We start from the raw sequence: 21,205 nt of genomic DNA, 5'->3' as shown, positions 1-21,205 counted from the left end.
TCAGTCACACAGCCGAGCAGAGGTAAAGAGCTGTACAGAGTTGAGTCAGAGCATCTTTACCTTGTTGAGCCTCCTCTCTCTCTCTCTCAGCCTCTCTGTGTCCGTTTCTCCGTGAACCCGACACCGCTTCTCTTACCGCACCAGTCTGCCCCCCTTTCTTTCTCTTTCTTTCTTTCTTTCTTTCTTTCTCTCTGTCTCCAGCTGACTGCCTCGCATTAGGTTTTTCTTCCTCCGCTCCTCATTCAGTGTAGCGCTCAATGAGCCTCCCCTTCCCCCTCTGTCAGTCAGTTTGCTCTCTCCTCTCTCTCTGTGCCGCGTTCACGTGCTCCTCGGAGCCTCCAGCATCCCACATTCACAGATAAATGCTGCTGTTGTATTAATATGTTGTATTATATTTGAGGTATTAGCAGGATGGATAATGAGAGAGAGGAAAATGCGCATTCTGCATTTGTTTTTTTGTTGTTGTAAATAATCAGTACTATACCCAATAATGTGTGCCCTGCACGATCAAGCAAAGTTGTGGACCCGTTTTTATAGGGGCCCTTTGTCAAAATCTAATTTTCTGTGTTCACTTGGTGGATATTCCAAAGAAATTCATGTTTTTGTGTGCTGGAGGTCAGAGGGATGGATGTCAATAAGGGTCCAACAGCAAATGTTTGCCCAGTGACCTCCTGAGAGGTTAATTCAGCCATGGCATAATATGATTTTTGACTAATAGTTTAAAGTGAAAGTTGTGTAGTAAAGTTTTGGATACAATTGAGAACTGAATAAAAAGTGGAAGTAGGGATCCATAATATGCACTTATTTTTACACAAAGTGCAAAAATACATGGACGCCTATTTTTGCCAGGAAAAATAAAATGTTAGCAATAACAAATGTATTAATGTAAGTCAGTATTTTTAAGATTGAGTCTCAATTTTCACAATCTTACTAATTATTATATAGTATTTTTATTTTCCTGGCATAAATTGGCTTCCATACAAACTATAATCTAATGTAACCTAATGCTGAAATGCCTTTACACATATAAGTATTTAGATATTAACCTGAAACAAGCAATAAATAAAGTTTTTGAATGATAAAGAAAATATTAATTCCTTTCATTAAATCTTCTCTAATAAAAACAAAGCTCTTTTTACTACAACCCTTGTATTCACACCAATAGACATAACCCAAGGTGATTGAAAAACAATAAAACAATAAACTTCTTTGCCATTCAGGAATCGTGGAAATCTCACTGTTGGATTATTCTGTACCATTTCTTACAGCTCCTGAAGGCAGCACAGTGTGCACACATGCTGCAAGCTGCATGCCTCTTTGGTCCGCCCCTCTCAAATCCACCCATTGCTATTCATCCCCTCCCTCCATGTCTCTGTGTCTCAGTGAGCGGTACAGTACATGTTTTGGCTGACAGTCAGAGATGCCTTGTGGTGGACCAGTGATATGAAAACATGAACTATGAATCATCATGGACCACAACACAAAAAACACAGAATTCACAGCTCCCTTTACATTCCACGCTATTGTGCTTTCACTTTCTTTTCTCCATTCCCTCTATCTGTTTTTTCCACTTTTCTTTTGTCCCTTTGCTCATGTGGTTGGCCTGGTTGTTGCAGGCTCAGAGAGACCTTCATGTGCTCAGACATTTGTGTGACAGTGGGAGAGAGGGGCAGGATCGCTGCTGTTGTTCCGTGATCACGGTCTCAAATTGTGGCTCTCTGTGTGATTAAATGGATGATGACAAAGCAATTCATCTCAGCTCAGTGGGTCAGATACAGTAGCTGGGGATCAGAGTTCTATCTGTGATGAGCAAAGTGGATAACACCAGTGGGAGCCTGAGTCTTGTTGTACTGACAGATCCTCCTGTGATATATGCACTGTTGCGCACAGAGAGGTACAAGAGAGAGATTGGAATAACGTTCAGTACACTTCAGTACAGTACAGTACAGTAAGTCAGTACACTTTTACTGACACACAATATTCATAATAACAGTTTTAATATTTAACTCTCTTACAATCAGAATTTACATACAAATATGATCAGAAACGACATTTACATCTACGTCTATCACTTTATCACGTTATTGAATGAGTCTCATATTAGTTACAGTAAATCATGTCAGTAAAGGTTTATTTTTGTACACAAATTCAATTAAAGTACATAGATGACACAATATATATATTGCTTTTACAAACTGTCTTGGTTGATTTGTTGCAGGTCTGTTGGTGTTTGAAATGCTCTGCCTGTTGAGCTGTGCAGTTACTTCTGTAATGTTACATCTTCTAACAATAATAATAATAATATGTCAGTCCTGAAACGAAGTCCAGTCTAATCTCTGATGTAGAAGTCACATTATACGTCAGAATCTGGAGCGGGTGGGAGTGAGTTCTCCTGCTGGACAAACAAACCATTACTAAAAATTGAAGCAATGAGATGTACTGTTTCCAAGAGGGTTCATACTATGTAAATAAATGTCATATCCTGTATTTTAACTGATTAAAATCATGTTTTATAATTAACAAAAAGGACAACGTAAGTAAAGTAAATGTAAATGCTTCCAAGTTAAAACTAGACGTGTTTAAAAACCTCATGGCCATCATGTGCAGAACTTTTACAGCTCTGGGTGTTAAAATATGAAATCTAGCCATTCCTATTAAATCCAGAGCGATGAACAATGTTTTTGGCCAATTAATGGTGCCTGTACATCCTTTCTACCCCCCTCTGACGCTTCATTCCCAAACTCACCGTGTATGTGGGGTTTTTGAAGGCCAAAAAACTGTCATCCATTATGGGCTCAAACTTCAGAAAGAAAGGAGAAATGAAATGCTTCAATAACTGAGCACACCACACACAAATGTTTACTTATGTCACTATTGATGACACAGACGTACATTCTTCTCCTGCTCACTTACCTTAACCACTACATGCCTAACACTAACCCTTACTCTAACTTAACCACTGACAAAAATCGTCTTTTTCTAAATTGGGGACACGGTTTTTGTCTCAAAATAACTGGCCTCTAGGCTGAAATGTGTCCCCAAAGGTAGCCTAAGTCAGACCTAAACACACACACACACACACACACACACACACATCCACTCTGATAAAACAGTCCACTACTATTAATCACATTATGTCAGACCTTTATGTGCAGATTTCCAAACATTCAGAGCACGTCATTACATAGTTTTTCAGATATTGAGCTGTAAACATTGTGTAACGTTTTGTCTCCATGGCTACCTGTGCGTTTGCAGCAGCTGGTTCTGCAGAGGCAAAATCTTCTGAGCCGTATGCTGGGTTCTCAAAAGCTTCCTAAAGAGGCCGCAAGGTAGATAAATGAAATAAACGGCTTAAAAGAATATTAAACTAATTCATGATCATCATACAACAAAACAAATGGAATGCTAATGCGTTCGGTCATTGAGCTCATGTCACAACATTTATTATGTAATAATGTTTTTCATTATCTAGATCTTCATCACGTTATGGCATTTTAGAATGAATCCACTCAGGTAATAGATATGAAAAACATTTGGCATGACATTAAATTGTTCACGAACCTTGTTGGCAGCGGCAGGTTTGTTTGCGTTTCCTGTCGGCTTGTTCACAACCTGAACGTCTTCCATATACAAAGGATTATCGATGTACTCCTGATGAAGGAAACACAGGATCACAACACTGAGCTGATAAAAATAGGTCAAAGTATAAAACTTCTATAGAGGTTGACGTGCTGCGTTGGATCACATGATGTTTTTTATATTTCTGGGTACAAAACTAAAGAATTATAGCAAGTTTATATCAAAAATAAATAAACAGAATTTTGACATTGCAGTGTGGGACAAGGACAAATCCATAAGCTATATTTTGCTCTTGACAATGCTGCCCTTTGCCCTTTGGCGTATAATCTAAAGCTGTTGCCATGTAGCATGGTATGAATATGCAGCCACCGTGCAGGAAGAGATATGAGCAGAATCAATGATTTCAGTTTATTGACCTTGTTTGTTCCATCAGGAGGGGGGGTGGCGGTCACCATGCTCGTGGCAGTAGGTTGTTCTCCAGCGTCATATGCTGGGTTCTCAAAACTCTTCCCCTCCGTGTCCACCATGGACACAGACATACAGGGAACCTGACATCAGACAAGTAGACAGAATGAGTTATATAACTATAATAGCTTGGTTTATGTGAATCATCAGCCAGAGACTCGTTTGACATGAAATATTTGCTTCTGTCATGAAAAGCTATGCCCCCCCTGAAACCTGATTCTGGACTGGAAGCAGTTCTGAATGATTATGAACTATGATCGTTACTGTAAGTGCAATAAAACCTTCATGAGTGAAAAGATAAAATCATTAGGACAAGGTGTCAGAGGACAGGATGGATGACTCATAGGAGCTTATTTCTGTTCTTTTAAAACTTAATTTAGTGTTTTAATGTCAGGAATATTCATTATTTTATTTAAATTTCAGATTTGTTTCCAGGGAGATATTATTGAGTTTATACAGTAACTTGACTGGTGAAAAAGCTGCTGCTGCTCAAGAAATTAGTTATTAGTTATTTATAAAATATAAATACAATCTAAGTATTATTTTGAAATAAAAAAGAACCAATGCAAGTATCAATAATAGTATTGATAGAATCCAAGAATATCCCTCCCTTGGTCGTGAATATCTGTTTTGTGTTGCTACTGACCGCTTCAGAATTCAGCCTTACGTCACTGCCCTCTGTTTTCGATGCATTTGAAGACGAACTGTTCCTGAAAATCATCAAGACACACATATGATGCAGCTGTAACCTGATGCTGTACATAGAATACTAACATATCCTCGCAGTAAAATGTAAGTGAGTTTAATACGCTACACTAAAAGTATATAACTCAAATCCATTAAAGTAAAACAATCTCATTTGTTTTCATTTTAGTCTTGTTTTCTGACTGCAATAACCATCGTCTGTATCTTTTCTCTGCTGGCTCCATCTCACCAGAAGTTTGGCATGTTGGGCATGGACGGCATAGAGGGCATGGACGGCATTGAGGGCATACTGGGCATGTTGTTCCGAAGCGTCTCCAGCAGGTTGGATTTCTTCCTGGCAGCATAGACCAGAGCCGCCAGGAGAACCACAATCACTATTGTCACCCCAATCGCTATTCCAACTGAGATGAAGAGACATGAACAGAGGAGGCAAAAAGCAGGTAATTAATAAGAAGATAAAGTTTGCTGGTTATAAGTGACTTTGAATGTTGTACTCATATATTTTTGGCTGTAAAATCAAATATACTTGAGGTTGCAACCACGTTATATATGTTTATCTGGCAGTTTTCTCCCTTCCACTCTGGAGGACATCTGTGGAACAAAGAATGAAGTCTTTCATTTATCCGTTCTTTTAAATCACAGTCTCTCTGTTTGCTGCAGTTTCAACATTTTTTATGATTAAAATAACACATTTGGAGAACTGTGCAGTCGCGGAGCTTTCAAATTCATTTTCAACTCCTGGTTTAAATCATTTCTTACTTGCAGAGAGCTTTGTTGTCATCAAAGTAGCAGGTGCCTCCATTTTGGCACTGACATGGAGGGGGCATGGTGGGCGGTGGATCAAACCCTGAAAGAATTTATATAAACACTCATAACATTGAAAAGAACTTTTACAGCTCCATGGCATTTAAATTTACATCCCTGGCACATTAATAGGGATTTAACATAATTCCAGGTATACTACAGATTTATGGTGCTATCTCTACACTTCCTCAAACACTGCACCCACTTTCCCTGCTAAGAAAAAGGAATATCCTCCCTCTCGAAACAGTGTGTGGATGTGCATGCGGAACACACGTGTGTAAGAAGGCCAGCCGCATTGGCTCCACTGTGAGGAGGTTATGTAACCTTAAAGGAATTCACACTTCCAATAACTCTCACTCTGAGAGAGAGAAAGAGTTTTTCCTTGTCTCTTCCGTGGCACATTTTGTCTGATGGTGACACCAGAAAGCGCAAAATCCCACCACCACATTGCGACAGTATTGTAGCCCACTGACAGCCGCGACAGATACACTGCTTTCAGATGTCAGCATTGCGGCTCGTCTTCTCGTTGTGTGTGTATGTGTGTGTGACAGTATTATTTTTTTCCCTAGGCTGGGTGGTCTTCCTTCCGTCCTGCGACCGTCCCAAAATTAGTTTTTTTTATCAACCCTGCAACATTTTTTTCATTCCCTGGGACGGCAGGACACCCTTAAATTGGAACTTGAGGAAAATAAATTGGGCTTTTTCTCACCAGCATCACATTCAGTGTTACTGCCAGAGATGAAGCTGGTGCCCTCGGGGCAGGCACAGGTGTAACCGCCTGGTCGGAGCAAACACAGGTGGCTGCAGGTTCCTTTACACGGATTCTTCACTGCAGACACAAGGAGAGGGATTTTGATTCTTTTATTTCAAAAAGTTACATTGACTGGACAATAAAATAACAGTAACAGTTTTTTATATTATATTTATTTAAATACAAATAAAAAAATTATCCAGATAAAACAAAATGCTAAAAGGATTATGTTTGGGTGATATATAACATTATACTACTTGCTTTATACAGGGCAGTATGTGTTAATGTGTTTCCAGCTTACTGGCTATGGAGTTGTATCTCTGCTGCTGGTACACAGAGACCTGAGTCAGCCAGGGCCCGGCAGTCAGCAGCTTGGTCTTGGCTCCGCGGCCAAACTTGTCCTGCCGGAACACCTCGCCTTTCTCCTGAGTGCTCCAATAAACATGGTCCTCGAACACACTCACACTGAAGGGGTTTCTCACATCTAGGCATAGAAACAAAATGTGAACAATGGAATATGGATGAGTGATGAGGGTTCTAGACGACCGTCCTTCCTAATCCTCACCTATGTAGACCGCAGTTCTACGGTTGTCTCCTGAAGGCAGAACAGACTCTATGCGGCTTTCCTTGGAGTCAGACCAGTAGATTCTGTCACCGTTGGCGAAGTCAATTGACAGGCCAGTGGGCCAACCCAGACCATCAGACACTAGGACTTTCCTCTCCTGGCCATCCAGCCAAGAACACTCAATCTTGGCTGCTTCCCCACGGTCCGCCCAGTACAACATCCTGCAGAAACAAAGCAGAGATTAGACTTCTGGGTTCTGAGATGTGATGGGTTAAGGTGATTTACTTTTAGGTTTTCCATGACAGATAAATACAACAGGATAACAGCCAGATGCTCTGCCATCTCTGCTGTAGTGTGATTGTAAATTTCTCCAACAGAAAACTTGGAGGGGAAAAATACAAAAACATCTGTCATATGACAGATGTTTTTTTCAAGGGACACACAAACCTACTAGTAAATGATTTCCAATATATTAAACAAGGTGTAAAATCTACAACTTGAGCAACAAAAGTGACACAAAGCTAAATAACTGATTTACTGCAATCTCTGAGATCGTTCCTTAAAGTCATGTGTGGTAGCCCTGCCTGTCTCACCCCAGTTGTGGGTTGACGGCCACAGCAGACGGGTGGCCCAGCTCAGTCTTGACTAGGTGCTTTCTGTAGCGTCCATCCAACATAGCCACCTCTAACCTCTTCACCCTGGAGTCTGCCCAGTACAGGTTCCTACAAGCAGAAGAATTACAAGAGTAAAAAAAAGGATTAGGTGAGATCAGTTCAAGACTTTCAGTTTAAGACACCAGAGCGCTGAAAGAATGTAATCCACAAAATTCAGAGATGCTAGTTCACTTCACACACACCTTCCCACCCAGTCCACAGCGATGCCGTCTGGTTTTGTGATGTATTTGATGCCGAGGTCGACAGCAGCACCGATGTTGTTACTGCCATCATCCACTGAAGGTATGTATGCTCTCTTAATGGCACCTGGTACAGAGTCCTTACCGGCTACAGTGAAGTACACCATACCTAACAAAATAAAAGTACATCATCAAAATAATTTCCTCTTGATCTTAGATTAGTCACTAGTGTAGTTTTGTGTGGACCCAGTCTGTCTTGCAGTATGTAGTATTAATCTGAAGGGTGGCCAATGTTATGTTGGTTATTTCCAACTTGGATATTGGAAATAATCACCTCCGTTTTCACAGACAGGCAGCACAGACAGTGCAGCTCACATCTTGGACAAAAAGAGAAATAGACTGAAGCTGCAACAAGGCAGAGATGCTTATATTTGTAGCTTTCTTTGTTTCCCTTGCACTAAAGGGCGAATAAAAGACAACAAAAAATATCAGTATCTGCATTGGCCAAATTGTTATTTTAAACATTGGTATTGGCGCAGACTTTCCCTCGGTTTCATTTGTGTTTGACATACTGAGTCCAGTGTTGTTGTGGTCCCAGTCGTAGTCCAGAGCCGTGATGTGCTCCTGTTCTTGGAGGAAGTCGTGGTAGGCCTCCGTCTGAAGATTGAACCTCCGGATACGAATGTTCTCTGGTAGAAGCAGCAGGGGTATCGGTCCTGAAAGAAACAGTTGCCAACTAGATTTACCATCACATCATTAATAAATCATAAGATAGAGATAAGTTGCATCTGAATCATCTTTAATAAGCTATCAAGTCACTTTCATCTATATTGTTTTAATAAGTCAAATGTCTGTACGTTGCTCTTGGCTGAACCTAAGCTCATAAAAAGATTGTTCTCACCCTCAGCCTCGCACATGTTGCCATTGCCCACTTTCCGGTAGCCGGAGGCACACTCACAGTCGTAGCTGCCCTTGGTGTTCTTACAGCTCTGAGGACAGGTGCCATACACCTCACACTCATTGATGTCTGGAAGAGTGAGAAGAGATTGTGATAAAGAGTTCAGAAGGACACTTTTGTTCATGTTTGCTCTGCTCTGGAGTGGGGGATATGTACCCACCTTTATGATATTTTATAAAACATTCATTTTGGTTTTTTGAGTGCTTTTAGTGGATTTTCTATAATATGTTCATCTGTGGGCAGCCATTTGTGTATGAGTAAAGAGTGTGTGTACCCAGGCAGGTGTAGGTGCTGTCTGGGTTCACTCTGTATCCAGGTCTGCAGGAGCAGATGAAGCCGGTTCCGTTCAGGTTGGTGCACTCATGCTGGCACAGCTTCTCCTCACAGTTGCGATCGTGGCCAAAATCTGGAGCCAGAAAACACACAGCATTTAAAGCAGATTCTGTCTCTTATTTAAGAGCTGCTTACATTTTATGAAATCAAACAATGGCTTTGTTTACATGTCCAGAATAATGCAGCTATTGACCATAACCCAGGTATAGAAATTCATAAATAACTGAGCCAACAGGATATTTCTGTCCACCTGTTGTGTTATGGCCACAGGCAGTTCTACTCTCATTATGTTTATATGAAAAAAAGCCAGAGCTACTACCAAATCCTATAATTAAGACCATATCCATCCATCATCATGGATTATGTTGTATTATCTCAAAATACAAGCAATCTTTTATTTTATTTTTATCAAATTAGATAAGCCCCCAAATTCTTTTTATTTGGAGAATACAACTGCATATTCACATTGTGGCCTTTTTCACAGCATTTTGACAGGAAATAGTAGTGTAAACACCAGTGTAACCAATGATACTAATTAAAGTTCTGTTCCATTCAGGTTAAAACAAAGTCAGGGTGCTGCTACTGTTCATGCTGGCACACTAAATGGAACGGAAACTTAATTAGTATCATTGGTAACACCCGTGTTTATCACTTATTTCATGTCAAAATGGCTGCTGTGAAAAAGGTCTGTTATACAACACTTATCTCTTAATGATGAACAAAAACATCTTAAATATTAAAACTTGATGCAGGATTCTTAGTGTTTCCTCCACGCTATATTCAATCATTTTTAACTGACATTAAAAGAGGATGTTGACATAAGTGAATTTGTTGTGGTACTCACTGCAGCCTAATTCGTCAGTGCGGTCGCCACAGTTGTCATTGTGGTCACATACGTATGGCAGGGCCACACAGTGTCCATTGGTGCATTTAAACTCTTCCAATGTGCAGGGGGGCAGCGTGGGCTCGCGGCCTGAGAAGGACACAGTCAGAATGAGTCATCAACACAAGTACGCGGGGAAGGTTGAGTGGGTATACAACCCGTCTGTGGAAACATGTCCACCTCCACTTGTCTAAGATTGAAGAGCTTTCTCTACAGTGTCGCTCTTCACTCACCAACTGTCTGAATACCAAAAAAGATTAAAAAAAAGAATGTGTGGAAATGAGTGGACTGCCCACATTTGTAGATAAAAAAAGACCCCAAGCATCCCACACAGTCCTCAAATGTAGGCATGTACTTATATACTCCAACACGACAACATACTATATCCACTAAATCACTTATTCAATTCAAGGTTTCTCCACAGCTTCCCTTGTTTGTCTTTATTCTCCGAAACAACAACATGGATTTAAATGAGCTAGCCAATGTCCACCAGCTATTTAATCTCCACTCAAAATAATTTCCTATGATTGATGTTTAAGCGGATTGCGTAACAATTCCACAAAACATTGATGTCTTGCTCTTATCCCTTGTATGTTTCAGGCTTTGTGTCCTGTGCAGACACACTGATGTCATTTTGGGATTTCCCATTTCATGGGCCTTAGAGAGCAAGGTTTAGGAGGCATTAGTGTCTAATCCTTGCTGGTCCCAGAAAATGATGATTAGTGGTGCATTTTCTGAACCTGAACTTTTTAGAAATATGGCTATGTTTAAAAAGAAGAAAAACCAGAACAACATTTTTTAATATAAAAACAACTGTAAGTGCAGTGTTAGCTTGTGATGTATTTTTTGATAATGTCATAGTAACAACCTTACCTATATATAAATAGTTCTTATTCTTGTTTGTGCAGCTATATGTTTAAGTTTGTTTAGCTGTATGTTAGTATCTGTGCAATGCATTTGTATTTGCACAGAGTTTAAGTTTATTTAGCGATAGTGAACACTGGAGTGCTTCAAAATGCTCATTAATTCTGAGTTCCGCCATACTTTGGGAGGATTTCAGAAACAAATTTGGTGAGTGACGATGTAAACACACAATACCTATTATACAAAAAAAGGTATTTGCAATAGGTAATGAGCAATGTTTCTATTTAAAATAGCCCTGATGAACTATACACATTGTGCTGTATGTGTGCGGGTCATACAGAGTTCTTCCTTCTCGTCACTGCCGTCTCCACAGTCGTCTTTCTGGTTGCACAGCAGGCCCGAGTAGATACAATAGCCGTTGGCACAGCGGAACCTGGACGGCATCTCACAGGTGATGTTCACTGGTCAAACATACAAATATGAGTTTAAACCAACCTCTGTGAATATAAACTACTAAAAACAGTTGCTGCTATTAATCATATTAGCTTTCCACCATTTTCATGAAACATGAAAATCCTCTAAATATTTTGCATTTTGTTGTTTGTTAAGTTCATTAGGTAGGATTATGGTTAGAATTATAATGTGCTTGAAGGTAATCAATGATTATGTTGATCATCCAAGGAGAAACAAACAAAATACACAAGACTTTACCATATGCAATAAACAAAATTTTTCTCACAGCACAAACTGAGCTGTTCGTCAGAGCGGTCCCCACAGTCATCAACGCCATCACATACAAAGCTCTGGCTCACACACAGACGGTTCCCACACTGGAACTGATGCTGAGGGCACCAACGGCCTCCTGGGTATCGAGTAGCTGTGGGGAAAAATAGTCACTGTCAACTGTTTGTATATTTTTTTTGCCCAGTACAACCACAGTCCACAGTTACACTTGAGTACTTGAACACTTCATATATATTCGTCATATTTCTGTAGTTTTGGCCACCCTTCCTCTTGGTTAACATTTGACTCACCAGATTCTGAGATCTTGGGTGTGGCACTCACAGGGTGCACAGAGAAACCATATCAACAAACTGTATATGTGTTATGGACATTTTGGGCGTTCATTCAATTTCACATCTAAATAAGTGGTTCAGATAACTGGGTCGGACTGTTAAAACCTGCTTTAAGTCTACTTCTTTAACTGCTTGTGCTGTTTGTCCCACTGTGTATATGAGGGCTTTTCATAATTACTTAATAATTTAAGACCGCTACTGCCAATACCTCATACACACACTCACAGACAAAACAAACAAAACATTTGTTTTCATGTGGTTTACTTACGACAGCTGGTCTCATCTGACAGGTCCTGACAATCAGCCCGGCCATCACACTGCAGAGCAGCAGGGATACAGTGACCTGAGTCACACTGGAAAGAACCTGGACGGCACGTCAGCAACTCTGGAAGAAAGCCAGGATGGTAACTTGTGTGTGTTGTTTATGACAGAGAACATTTCAAGGATATGTGTTTGTGCAGAGCGCCTGCTCACCACAGTCGCGTTCATCTGAGTTGTCCCCGCAGTCGTTGTCATGGTCACACACCCAGTTTCCAGGGATGCACTGTGAGTTGTCACATCGAAACTCACTTTCAGAGCAAGGCCTTGGCTCTACAGACCATAATCCGGATAAAAGAGAGACACACAAATCTTCAGTATGAAATCAGAATGAGGCCTTACTGTGCACACACAACCAACACAGGCTCAAACTACACAAATACAGTGTAATTATTAGTAAAGCAGCAAGCTTAGGTCAGCATTAAGGAGAATTATGTCATAACTCCAAGAAAAATCAATCATAAATCGAATTTTGTAACCCTGGTAGGCACACGACTCTTGCTGGTTTGTGATGGACTGAGCTGAAAATTAAGCAGCACGACACTCACGGCAGTTCCTCTCATCTGAGCCGTCACCACAGTCGTCAGTGCCATCACACTGCCAGCGGATGGGGACACAGCGGTGGTTGTCACATCTAAAATCTCCCAGAGGATCACAGGTCACGTCCTCTGTTGGAAGACAAAGTCAGAGATGGACGGATAAAAAGATCATTCAACATTCAGGTTCAGTCAAAAACAGTTCAGTCACCCCATATTTAAGATTACATATATGCTCAAATGCATACAATCTGCTGTGCATTGTGCCAAGCAGTATGTTTAGACAAACAAGGTATTTAGCAGTTGTCCACAATCAAACCCATTAATTCCCGCCTATAAAAGAAAAATATTTAAAATTTAAATTAAAGATAAATAAAAGGGTGATCGTCCATCTCCTCCCCAACTACAAACTGCAGTCAGTGTCTCTCCTTATATCTCGTGCTTTGCCTTACATTGTACACTCCCTACCATTTTGCTCTTGCCACCATCATACTCATATTTTGACTTGGTCTAGGCCAATACAAGATTTGAACTCAAACCTTTACTCCCTAGTGAAAATATGTCAATAATACTGTGTTAATTGTATGGCTGTGGTATGCTAGTAGAAATAATATCTCTGTACAAGAAACTCTTTAAACATTTTATAGTCTAGTGGAGTCTTCGTCACGGCCCAGCCTTCACATAATATCACATCTGCTGACACACACGCACTGACCGCAGCCTTGCTCGTCACTGTTGTCGATGCAGTCATTGGTGCCGTCGCAGCGGGCCCACTGAGGGATACAGCGGTAGTTTGTCTTGCAGGAGAACTCCGTGTCCTCATCGCACTTGTAGTCTGGACCCACTGGACAGAGATAGTGAGACAGGAAACATGGGAAAGATGCAAGGAGACACATAAAACGACAAACAGAATTATTACGAGTTGGAAAATAATGAGGTAGACAGAAATGAGACAGAGCAAAACAGACGGTGAATGAGAGCAGAGGGAAGATGATGAGAGTGGAAAGATAAATAGTTTGTGTCTTAAACTTAGAAAACTTAATACAACATCATTAATCCACTCAGATTCCTCTTGGGACATAGCAGTCTATATTGATTACATATCATTGAAAAGATCTATGGTTGATTAAACTGTCAGCTCTGTTCTGCCACACTGCATTGCCATCATCAATTACAGCACTGCCTTTCTTTTGTGTGCTCATCACAGACACAAGTATCGGGGGTGTCACAGGTCTAATTCCTGCCACAACCAATGAAGACATCCTATCTCTCTGTGATAAGATCATCAGTTTATCTGTATAGTGTATTGTGGAATTTTCTTGTTTCTTGTTGGCTTTTATTCACTTAAAACTGCCATCTCATAATTTCCCACTCACTGCAGGTTTCGTATGGCTCATCAGATCCATCCCCACAGTCGTCCTGGGCGTCACACACGTAGCTCGATGGCAGACAGTGCCCGTTGGCACACTGGAACTGTCCTGGTCGGCAGGTCCTCTGGGAGCAAGTCTCTGCGTCCTCGTCGCTGCCATCTGAACAGTCGTTGACGCCGTCGCAGTGCCAGGACACAGGGATGCACTTCTTGTTTTTACACTGGAACTGGTTATCCTGGCACCGGTGGTCACCTATGGGAACAGACTGAGGCTTGACTAGTGTTTGAAAATTTGAGCTAAGTCCAAACTAAACGATCTGCCTGAGGTCTGAGGTATGAGGGCTTCTCCTGAGGTTAAGCCTTGCTATGGTCTGAACTGTTACCAGTAAATGAAGTATCTGTCAGTACTTTGAGCAAAATTCAGAGAATAGTGAAATTTAAAAAACAATCTTGCCCGACCTAAAATAGTCAAAATTCTGGAAGTGTAGAAAAACTATAATTTCAGCTTCCTGTCTGATTTTCTACACTGTCACAGTTAATTACAATAACTATTAATTAATTGCCATACTGCAGAGAGCCGCATCTTCATCTGAATTGTCAGGGCAGTCCGAGTGTCCGTCGCAGATGAAGCCGGGGTAGGTACAGTTACCGTCCTGACATTGGAACTGGCCAATGGGGCAATAACGGGGCGGGCAGGTCTGAGGTTCATCTGAGCCATCACCACAATCTGACTGGCCGTCACACTTCCACCATATAGGAACACACCTGAGGACAAGTGAAAGCACAAACAGGTTGACACAGAGAATATAAATGTAAAAAGAATCTGCAAGATGTTTTTTTATAATCTACCTTCTACTTTATCGTTGTTTTCATATTTGTTTTTTGTGTGCCTTTCATACTTTTGACTGTGTCTGCTTTTTTCAGTTGTTTGTTCACAGGATTCAGTTTTCCAGTTGTTTGGCTCTTATTTTCTAATGTAATTAAGAGATAGACACTGAATGCCAGCTGAGACATGAAGGGAGAAGAGCAAATTTGTAGCGAGAGCTTTTCCTTTCTTGGACCCCTTTTGATAGGTACTGACCACTGCAGACCAGGAACACCCCACAAAAGCTGCAGATTTGGAGATGCTCTGACCCAGTCGTCTAACCATCACAATTTGTCCCTTTCAAAGTTGCTCAAATCCTTATGCTGCCCATTTTTCCTGCTTCTAACACATCAACTTTGAGGACAAAATGTTCACTTGCTATATAAGAACTCTGGAAATAATCCATAGGGTTTACTATGAAACAACAGTGAGACTTGATGAACAGAACTGTGAGGACTGTGAAATGAAAAAACAAGTGATTTTATATCTGACTGACTTCTCATTGTCTCCACAGCGGAACTGGGTGCTAGAGCAGTCAGCGACACACTGTATCTTGAAGCCCACGGAGAGGCCGATGAAGTGATCTGGACACTCGCAGGTAGCTCTCTGCCCACCAGGGGCAATCAGACACAAATGGCTGCAGGTTAGGTGATGTGAGGAGCAGGGGTTATCACCTGTTGATTAAAAATAACATATTTGTCAATTCTAAGCTGAGAATAAGAGAATAAAAATATAAGCATCTACAGTTCAAATGTACGTACTGCGAGGCTGTCTGTAGGGGTGGTAGACATGAATATCGTAGGGCCGATGTGTGTTGTTGCCCATGACTGTGCGCTCTTCACCAGTGTATTTGTGGGCCTTCTCCACTGTGTGTGTGTTCCAGTCTGTCCAGTAGACCCAGTCCTCAAACAGGGAAACAGCAAAGACATGGGGAAGTGTACCAGCAATGGCCCGGTGTCGGTTCTGGCCGTCCATGTCTGCAAAGCTAAAGATTGATACAGTGGGGAGTTAATACATGTTGTAGGCATTTCACTGGTACAGTTACACAGAACATTTTGTTTGTTTTTTAAAAATTTGTATTCACAGGCTGGTTGAAGCATACTTGATGGAAATTCAAAATGACAATCCAATTAATCTCTTAACTCACTCCAGAAAGTTAAGGTGGGAATCAGCAAAGAAGATCTTGTTGGTGGTGTAGTCTATGGTCAGCGCATTGGGCCACTCCAGCTTGGTTGTGATAATAGCACTGACATTGCTTCCGTCCATGCCAACTCTGCCAATATATGCCTTATCACCCCAGTCGGTCCAGTACAACCATCTGAGTTAAAAGAGGCCAGAAAGGAAGAAAAGAGGACGGATGGAAAAAATTCAAACAAAGGATTAAAGAATACATTGTAGTGGATAATAAAACTAAAATCTGTTTTGCCATATTAAACATCAACTGTAAATATGTGTTTTTAGTGTGCGTGTGTGTCAGTACCCGTATTTAGGGTTAACAGCCACAGCACGTGGTCGGCTGATAATATAGGTGGCGTTTCCGACTGTGAACTCTCCTGAGAGCAGCTTCTTCTGGAAGCGCCCATCCAGCTCGCTCACATGAAGTGAGCCGTAATAACCATCCGACCAGTACAACTTCCTGCAGCAGACACACAAAAAAGTTTTCATCCCTGCAGCCAACTGCTACGACTAAAAAATTAATTATTAGTTAACAAAGACAACTTTAATAATAAAATTCCCCCCACTTCACACACCTGCCCACCCAGTCCAGGGCCAGACCTTCCGCTCCTATTACATCCTCTGCCAGCATCTCCCTGTCAGTCCCGTCAAAACGCATCCTCTCAATCTTTCCTGTCCCTGCATCCAACCAGTAAAGCCTCTTCTCAGCGTGGTCAAAATCTAACGCCACCACACTGGACAGCCCCTGCACGACTATACTCAAATGTGACCCGTCAGTGGTCAAATTGCGGATGTAGTAGCGATTACTGTACAACAGGTATGGGGCAATGCCACTGTTCTGACGACAGGTGCGTCCATCCGCTTCACGGATGTACCCCGGGGCACATTTGCAGTGGTATGAGCCAACAGTGTTCTCGCAGATCTGGCTACAGACCGCGGGTGTGCTGACACACTCGTTGAGGTCCTCGCAGGCTTTGCCATCTGGCATGAGTCGGTAACCGGGGTGGCAGGAGCAGTAGTAACCGGTGAGGGTGTCGGTGCAGATTTGGGCACACCGGTGGACTGACGGGTTGCGGCACTCATTGATCCCTGAACAGAACGAGGATAGAAGACGAAGTGGAGAAAAGACAGGTTTACAAAGTGACACAGATATATGAGGTCAGAGATCTCCATGTGATTTAGTGAAAGAAAGTTTCACTAAATCACTAAAATGAACCAATATAATTTCTAAACAATTTTTCAATAAACTGATACCTTAACTGACGTCATCAGATATTCATCAAACAAAAAGCAAAATATTAGCTGGTCCTAATTTCTCAAAATTGCTCCTGTGATAACAATTAAATGTTTTATAATTAAATAACAATATTATATAAAAAATAAATAATGAAAACATAACAAGTTACTGTAATTAAGTACCAAAAAATGTGGGATAAATGTGTATATTCATATATACTGACACTTTAAATATGGTGATTTTTTAAAACATTGGAGGGAACATTTTGGGCAGGCAGGCAGGCAAAATGTGCCCAACTGGACACCAGGTTTACTGGTTTGGAGAAAACCAAAAGAATAAAATGTACCAAAAGTGTAAATGTGTGATGACTTTTGAAACCGAATGTCCTGCCTGATCGTGTGAGAAAGATGCCATTCTTCCACTAAACTCACATCAATATAATCACATTATCTCATATTTCCATATCTCTCACCGCAGCCTTTTTCGTCGCTGTTGTCCTGGCAGTCCTTCTGTCCATTGCACACCTTATTGGCGTCGATGCACTCGCCTGACTTGCACATGTACTGCTGGGGAGCACAGGTGGGCTGGGGAGTGATGCACAAGCTGTCCGCCTCATCTGAGCCGTCCATACAGTCACTCTCCCCGTCGCAGGTAAAGGAGGCGTAGATGCAGGCTCCGTTACCGCAGGTGAACTGGTTGCTGCTGCACGTGTCGTAAGTACAGCCCAATTCATCACTGCCATCCCCGCAGTCGTTCACGCGATCACAGCTAGGGAGGATGAGTAATTCATTAGACTCTATTCAGAGAATTAGTTTCCAGACTGTTAAACAAATGTCTACTTTTATTCTCTCACACACACTACGTACTGGAAGGGGAGGAAGATGCAAAGCCCGTTGGAACAGGCAAACTCGTTCATATGACAGGTGCGGTTGGGGCAGTTCTGGAGCTCGTCGGCCGCATTTGCGCAGTCTTTCTCCCCATCACACACAAGGCTTAGTGAGATACAGCGCGGGTGGCCTGGTTGCCAGGTTGGGCAGGTGAACTGATTTGAACTGCAGGTACGTTCGCCTGCAGGAGACAAAGAGGATGACAAGGGTCAATCGGGGATGAATAAACAAATGTGATACCATTAACCTTGCCAAGTTCACTTATTTAGCTGTACACATGATAAAAGTGTACATGGAGGCAACATTCAGATGACCAGTATTACTTTCACAGTGTAATAAATAAATGTCTAAATGCTATCTCACCACACTGCAGCTCAGGAGCCTCATCACTGTTGTCCCAGCAGTCATTGTTGCCATCACAGACCATTGACTGGGGGATGCAGTTTCCATTGGTACAAGTGAACTGGCTGGGACTGCATGTTTTGATTTGATCCTCTGCAATGGAACAAAATGAAACAAATAAATAATAATAGGCATTAAGAGATCCACATAATCATTGACAAATTGATTCAAAATATTAATAAACAATCATATTAACACAGCACTGATACCCCACCTATTCTCTTCTATCATCATCGGGTCATGTCAAGGTATAAAAAAAAACACTCAATGTGCTTTCTCAATATAAGTTGTAAATGCAGAGAACTCACCACAAGAGAGAGGTTCATCTGTCCCATCACTGCAGTCCCGGATGGAGTCACACACCCAAGAGTCAGGGATACACTTCCCTTCATCACAACGGAACTGGTTCGGAGAGCATGTGCGACCCGCTGTAGCACAATAACACAAATCCACTATAGCTATCCATGTAGAGTCCTACTGAATCTACTCATCAGGTAAAGCACACACTTGGTGGGTGATACGGTTTGTACCAGCATGTTTTTCTTTCCTACATTCTTTGTATTCATTACTACATGTATTCAGCTTACCACAGAAGAGAGGATTCTCATCACTGTTGTCACCACAGTTGTTGTAGCCATCACACAGGTTTTCAGGGTAGATGCAGATGTTGTTGCGCTCACACTTGACCTGGCCCGCAGGACATGTCCTGTCAGCTGGAGAGGGTTAAGGAGGGCAAATATCAATCATAGGATCAAAAACACAGAGCCAGTGGTTATTCAGGGCAGTTGATGTAACTGTAATATAACTCTCTTTTGGCACATGAGTAATGCTTTGCTCAAGGGAGCTTGAACTAGTAACTGAGGAAGAGCACATGGTTACTCATGCAGCGGAGCCAATCACATAAGAAGAACAATAATCAATCCCTTGATCAGCGCAATCATCACTCACGGCAGTTGATTTCGTCAGAGGTGGTGTTGTCTCTGCAGTCGTTGTGGCCGTCACAGACAAAAGCCGCACTGATGCAGCGTCCGTTGGCGCAGGTAAACTCAGTAGCGGGATTACATGTGGGGAAGGGGCAGCCTCGCTCGTCACTGTTGTCACCACAGTCGTCTGTGTAGTCGCAGGCATAACTGAGTGGCACGCAGCGGCCATTGTCACAGGTAAAGTCCATTGCTGAGCAGGTGTGGAAGGCTGGGCAGGAGAAACAGCTGATTTACTTTACTGCCATGATATTTCTGTTTTAGGCTATCTGCTTATTCTCTTTTTTTTAAGAGCAAGTAAAAGCTGCAACCCAGAGTTTGACAAACAGACATTATATCTGTTCACTCAAAATGGTAACCAGCAACTCTTTAAAAACAGATTAAACCTCATCTCTTACCACACACTCTCTCCAACTCATCCGAGTTATCGTGGCAGTCGTTGTAGCCGTCACACTTCCAGCGTGCTGAGATGCAGTTACCATTGAGACAGGTGAACTGCTCTGGCTGACAGCGTTTCCCTGTGTCTTGGATACAGTCTTTGCCGTTGTTGGCCAGGTACCACTTCCCCTGATGAGGACACTGGCACTCTGGGCCCAATGGACCTGCAGGAGAGATTATGGGAGGTGAGGGAATTTAAAAATTGAGAGGAACTGAAGAGAACACAGAGATAATCTGACTTTTTAATTACTAGTACAGTCTCTTTGTGTCGTTTGGGATGTTCAGAGCTTTCCCTACTTGCCCTGAAGTTCTAACTTCAAGTTAATCACACATGAAAAACAGTATACTTATTGTGTGTCATGCTTTAAGAGATTTTAATTTGAATTATTGTATTGAGAGGCCACAGACACAATTTCAGGCACCAAAAATGATTGATAACTTAAATGGAGCATTAGAGAGGATTGAGCGGCTTGTTTGGTTGCTCCCACAAGAAAGTGCTCTTACCGGGAACACAGACATGACTGCAGCCTCCGTTGAACTGCTGACAGGAGCTGGAGCAGCTCTCCTGCTTAGATGCAGCATAAACATGGATGTCGTTTGGTCGGTACTGCATGTCCTGTGCCAGCACTGCGAAGTCAGAGCCATCATCCTTCCTAGCCCTGAAGACGCCTCTCTCAGTCCAGTCAGTCCAGAAGATGTCCTGTTGGAAGACAGTCATGGCATACGGGTACTGGACCCCTTGCACAATCACTTGTCGGTTCTCACCAGTCAGAGTGGCTCGCTCAATCTTATCTCTGGGGGAGGAGTAGAGGAGTTGTCAAAAAAAAAGTGACCAATTTGGGATCTGCTGCAATACAGGATATATTAAACTGAACATACAATGAGGCATCAGCCCAGTAGAGCATCCTTTCCTCGTAATCCAGAGAAAGTCCATTGGGTGTTGTCAGGCCGGTGTTGATGATGGCGGTGCGGAAGTTCCCACCCAGTGTGGCCCTCTCTATTTTAGCTGGAAAGCCCCAGTCAGTCCAGTACAGGTAACTGGGCAGAGAGAGCAGAGTGAGAAGGGAGAACAGCTAATGGATATTAGTTTGATGATCACACAATAGTGAGTATATAGACCCAGAAAACATGGGGTTAGACACCAAGATTACTTGGCTAGGT

The 21,205-nt window shown here is 42.0% G+C and overlaps 1 protein-coding gene across 2 annotated transcripts in view; it reads right to left on the bottom strand.

Moving 5' to 3' along the window:
- Positions 1 to 1,955: 1,955 nt before the first annotated feature.
- The window catches only part of lrp2b (low density lipoprotein receptor-related protein 2b), a 43,320-nt gene continuing 24,070 nt past the window's right edge, over positions 1,956 to 21,205 (bottom strand). The window contains exons 42-81 of one of the 2 annotated variants that reach the window (XM_035664238.1): positions 20,924 to 21,082; positions 20,549 to 20,838; positions 20,005 to 20,208; positions 19,575 to 19,817; positions 19,214 to 19,339; positions 18,935 to 19,054; positions 18,588 to 18,719; positions 18,204 to 18,405; positions 17,810 to 18,105; positions 16,676 to 17,189; positions 16,405 to 16,560; positions 16,072 to 16,242; positions 15,686 to 15,909; positions 15,421 to 15,598; positions 14,628 to 14,824; positions 14,067 to 14,312; positions 13,406 to 13,534; positions 12,703 to 12,822; positions 12,311 to 12,427; positions 12,105 to 12,221; positions 11,500 to 11,637; positions 11,099 to 11,221; positions 9,858 to 9,986; positions 8,955 to 9,086; positions 8,624 to 8,749; positions 8,295 to 8,438; positions 7,726 to 7,891; positions 7,463 to 7,591; positions 6,870 to 7,090; positions 6,606 to 6,788; positions 6,263 to 6,382; positions 5,509 to 5,596; positions 5,276 to 5,340; positions 4,979 to 5,150; positions 4,691 to 4,754; positions 3,996 to 4,127; positions 3,562 to 3,651; positions 3,242 to 3,313; positions 2,747 to 2,800; positions 1,956 to 2,395 (exon numbers count right to left, since the gene is read on the bottom strand). In XM_035664238.1, coding sequence (XP_035520131.1) covers positions 2,354 to 2,395; positions 2,747 to 2,800; positions 3,242 to 3,313; positions 3,562 to 3,651; positions 3,996 to 4,127; positions 4,691 to 4,754; positions 4,979 to 5,150; positions 5,276 to 5,340; positions 5,509 to 5,596; positions 6,263 to 6,382; positions 6,606 to 6,788; positions 6,870 to 7,090; positions 7,463 to 7,591; positions 7,726 to 7,891; positions 8,295 to 8,438; positions 8,624 to 8,749; positions 8,955 to 9,086; positions 9,858 to 9,986; positions 11,099 to 11,221; positions 11,500 to 11,637; positions 12,105 to 12,221; positions 12,311 to 12,427; positions 12,703 to 12,822; positions 13,406 to 13,534; positions 14,067 to 14,312; positions 14,628 to 14,824; positions 15,421 to 15,598; positions 15,686 to 15,909; positions 16,072 to 16,242; positions 16,405 to 16,560; positions 16,676 to 17,189; positions 17,810 to 18,105; positions 18,204 to 18,405; positions 18,588 to 18,719; positions 18,935 to 19,054; positions 19,214 to 19,339; positions 19,575 to 19,817; positions 20,005 to 20,208; positions 20,549 to 20,838; positions 20,924 to 21,082 — 6,331 coding nt within the window. In that variant the 3' untranslated portion in view covers positions 1,956 to 2,353. The remainder of the gene's footprint in view (positions 2,396 to 2,746; positions 2,801 to 3,241; positions 3,314 to 3,561; positions 3,652 to 3,995; positions 4,128 to 4,690; positions 4,755 to 4,978; positions 5,151 to 5,275; positions 5,341 to 5,508; positions 5,597 to 6,262; positions 6,383 to 6,605; positions 6,789 to 6,869; positions 7,091 to 7,462; positions 7,592 to 7,725; positions 7,892 to 8,294; positions 8,439 to 8,623; positions 8,750 to 8,954; positions 9,087 to 9,857; positions 9,987 to 11,098; positions 11,222 to 11,499; positions 11,638 to 12,104; positions 12,222 to 12,310; positions 12,428 to 12,702; positions 12,823 to 13,405; positions 13,535 to 14,066; positions 14,313 to 14,627; positions 14,825 to 15,420; positions 15,599 to 15,685; positions 15,910 to 16,071; positions 16,243 to 16,404; positions 16,561 to 16,675; positions 17,190 to 17,809; positions 18,106 to 18,203; positions 18,406 to 18,587; positions 18,720 to 18,934; positions 19,055 to 19,213; positions 19,340 to 19,574; positions 19,818 to 20,004; positions 20,209 to 20,548; positions 20,839 to 20,923; positions 21,083 to 21,205) is intronic. The other variant, XM_035664246.1, reaches the window with a different exon arrangement.

Source organism: Morone saxatilis, unplaced genomic scaffold (assembly GCF_004916995.1).
Source record: "Morone saxatilis isolate NCDOM2014 unplaced genomic scaffold, NCSU_SB_2.0 Contig1, whole genome shotgun sequence".
Taxonomy (NCBI): Eukaryota; Metazoa; Chordata; class Actinopteri; family Moronidae; genus Morone; species Morone saxatilis.
The sequence above is the reverse complement of the archived record's forward strand: the minus strand, read 5'-3'. Positions and strand labels throughout refer to the sequence as shown.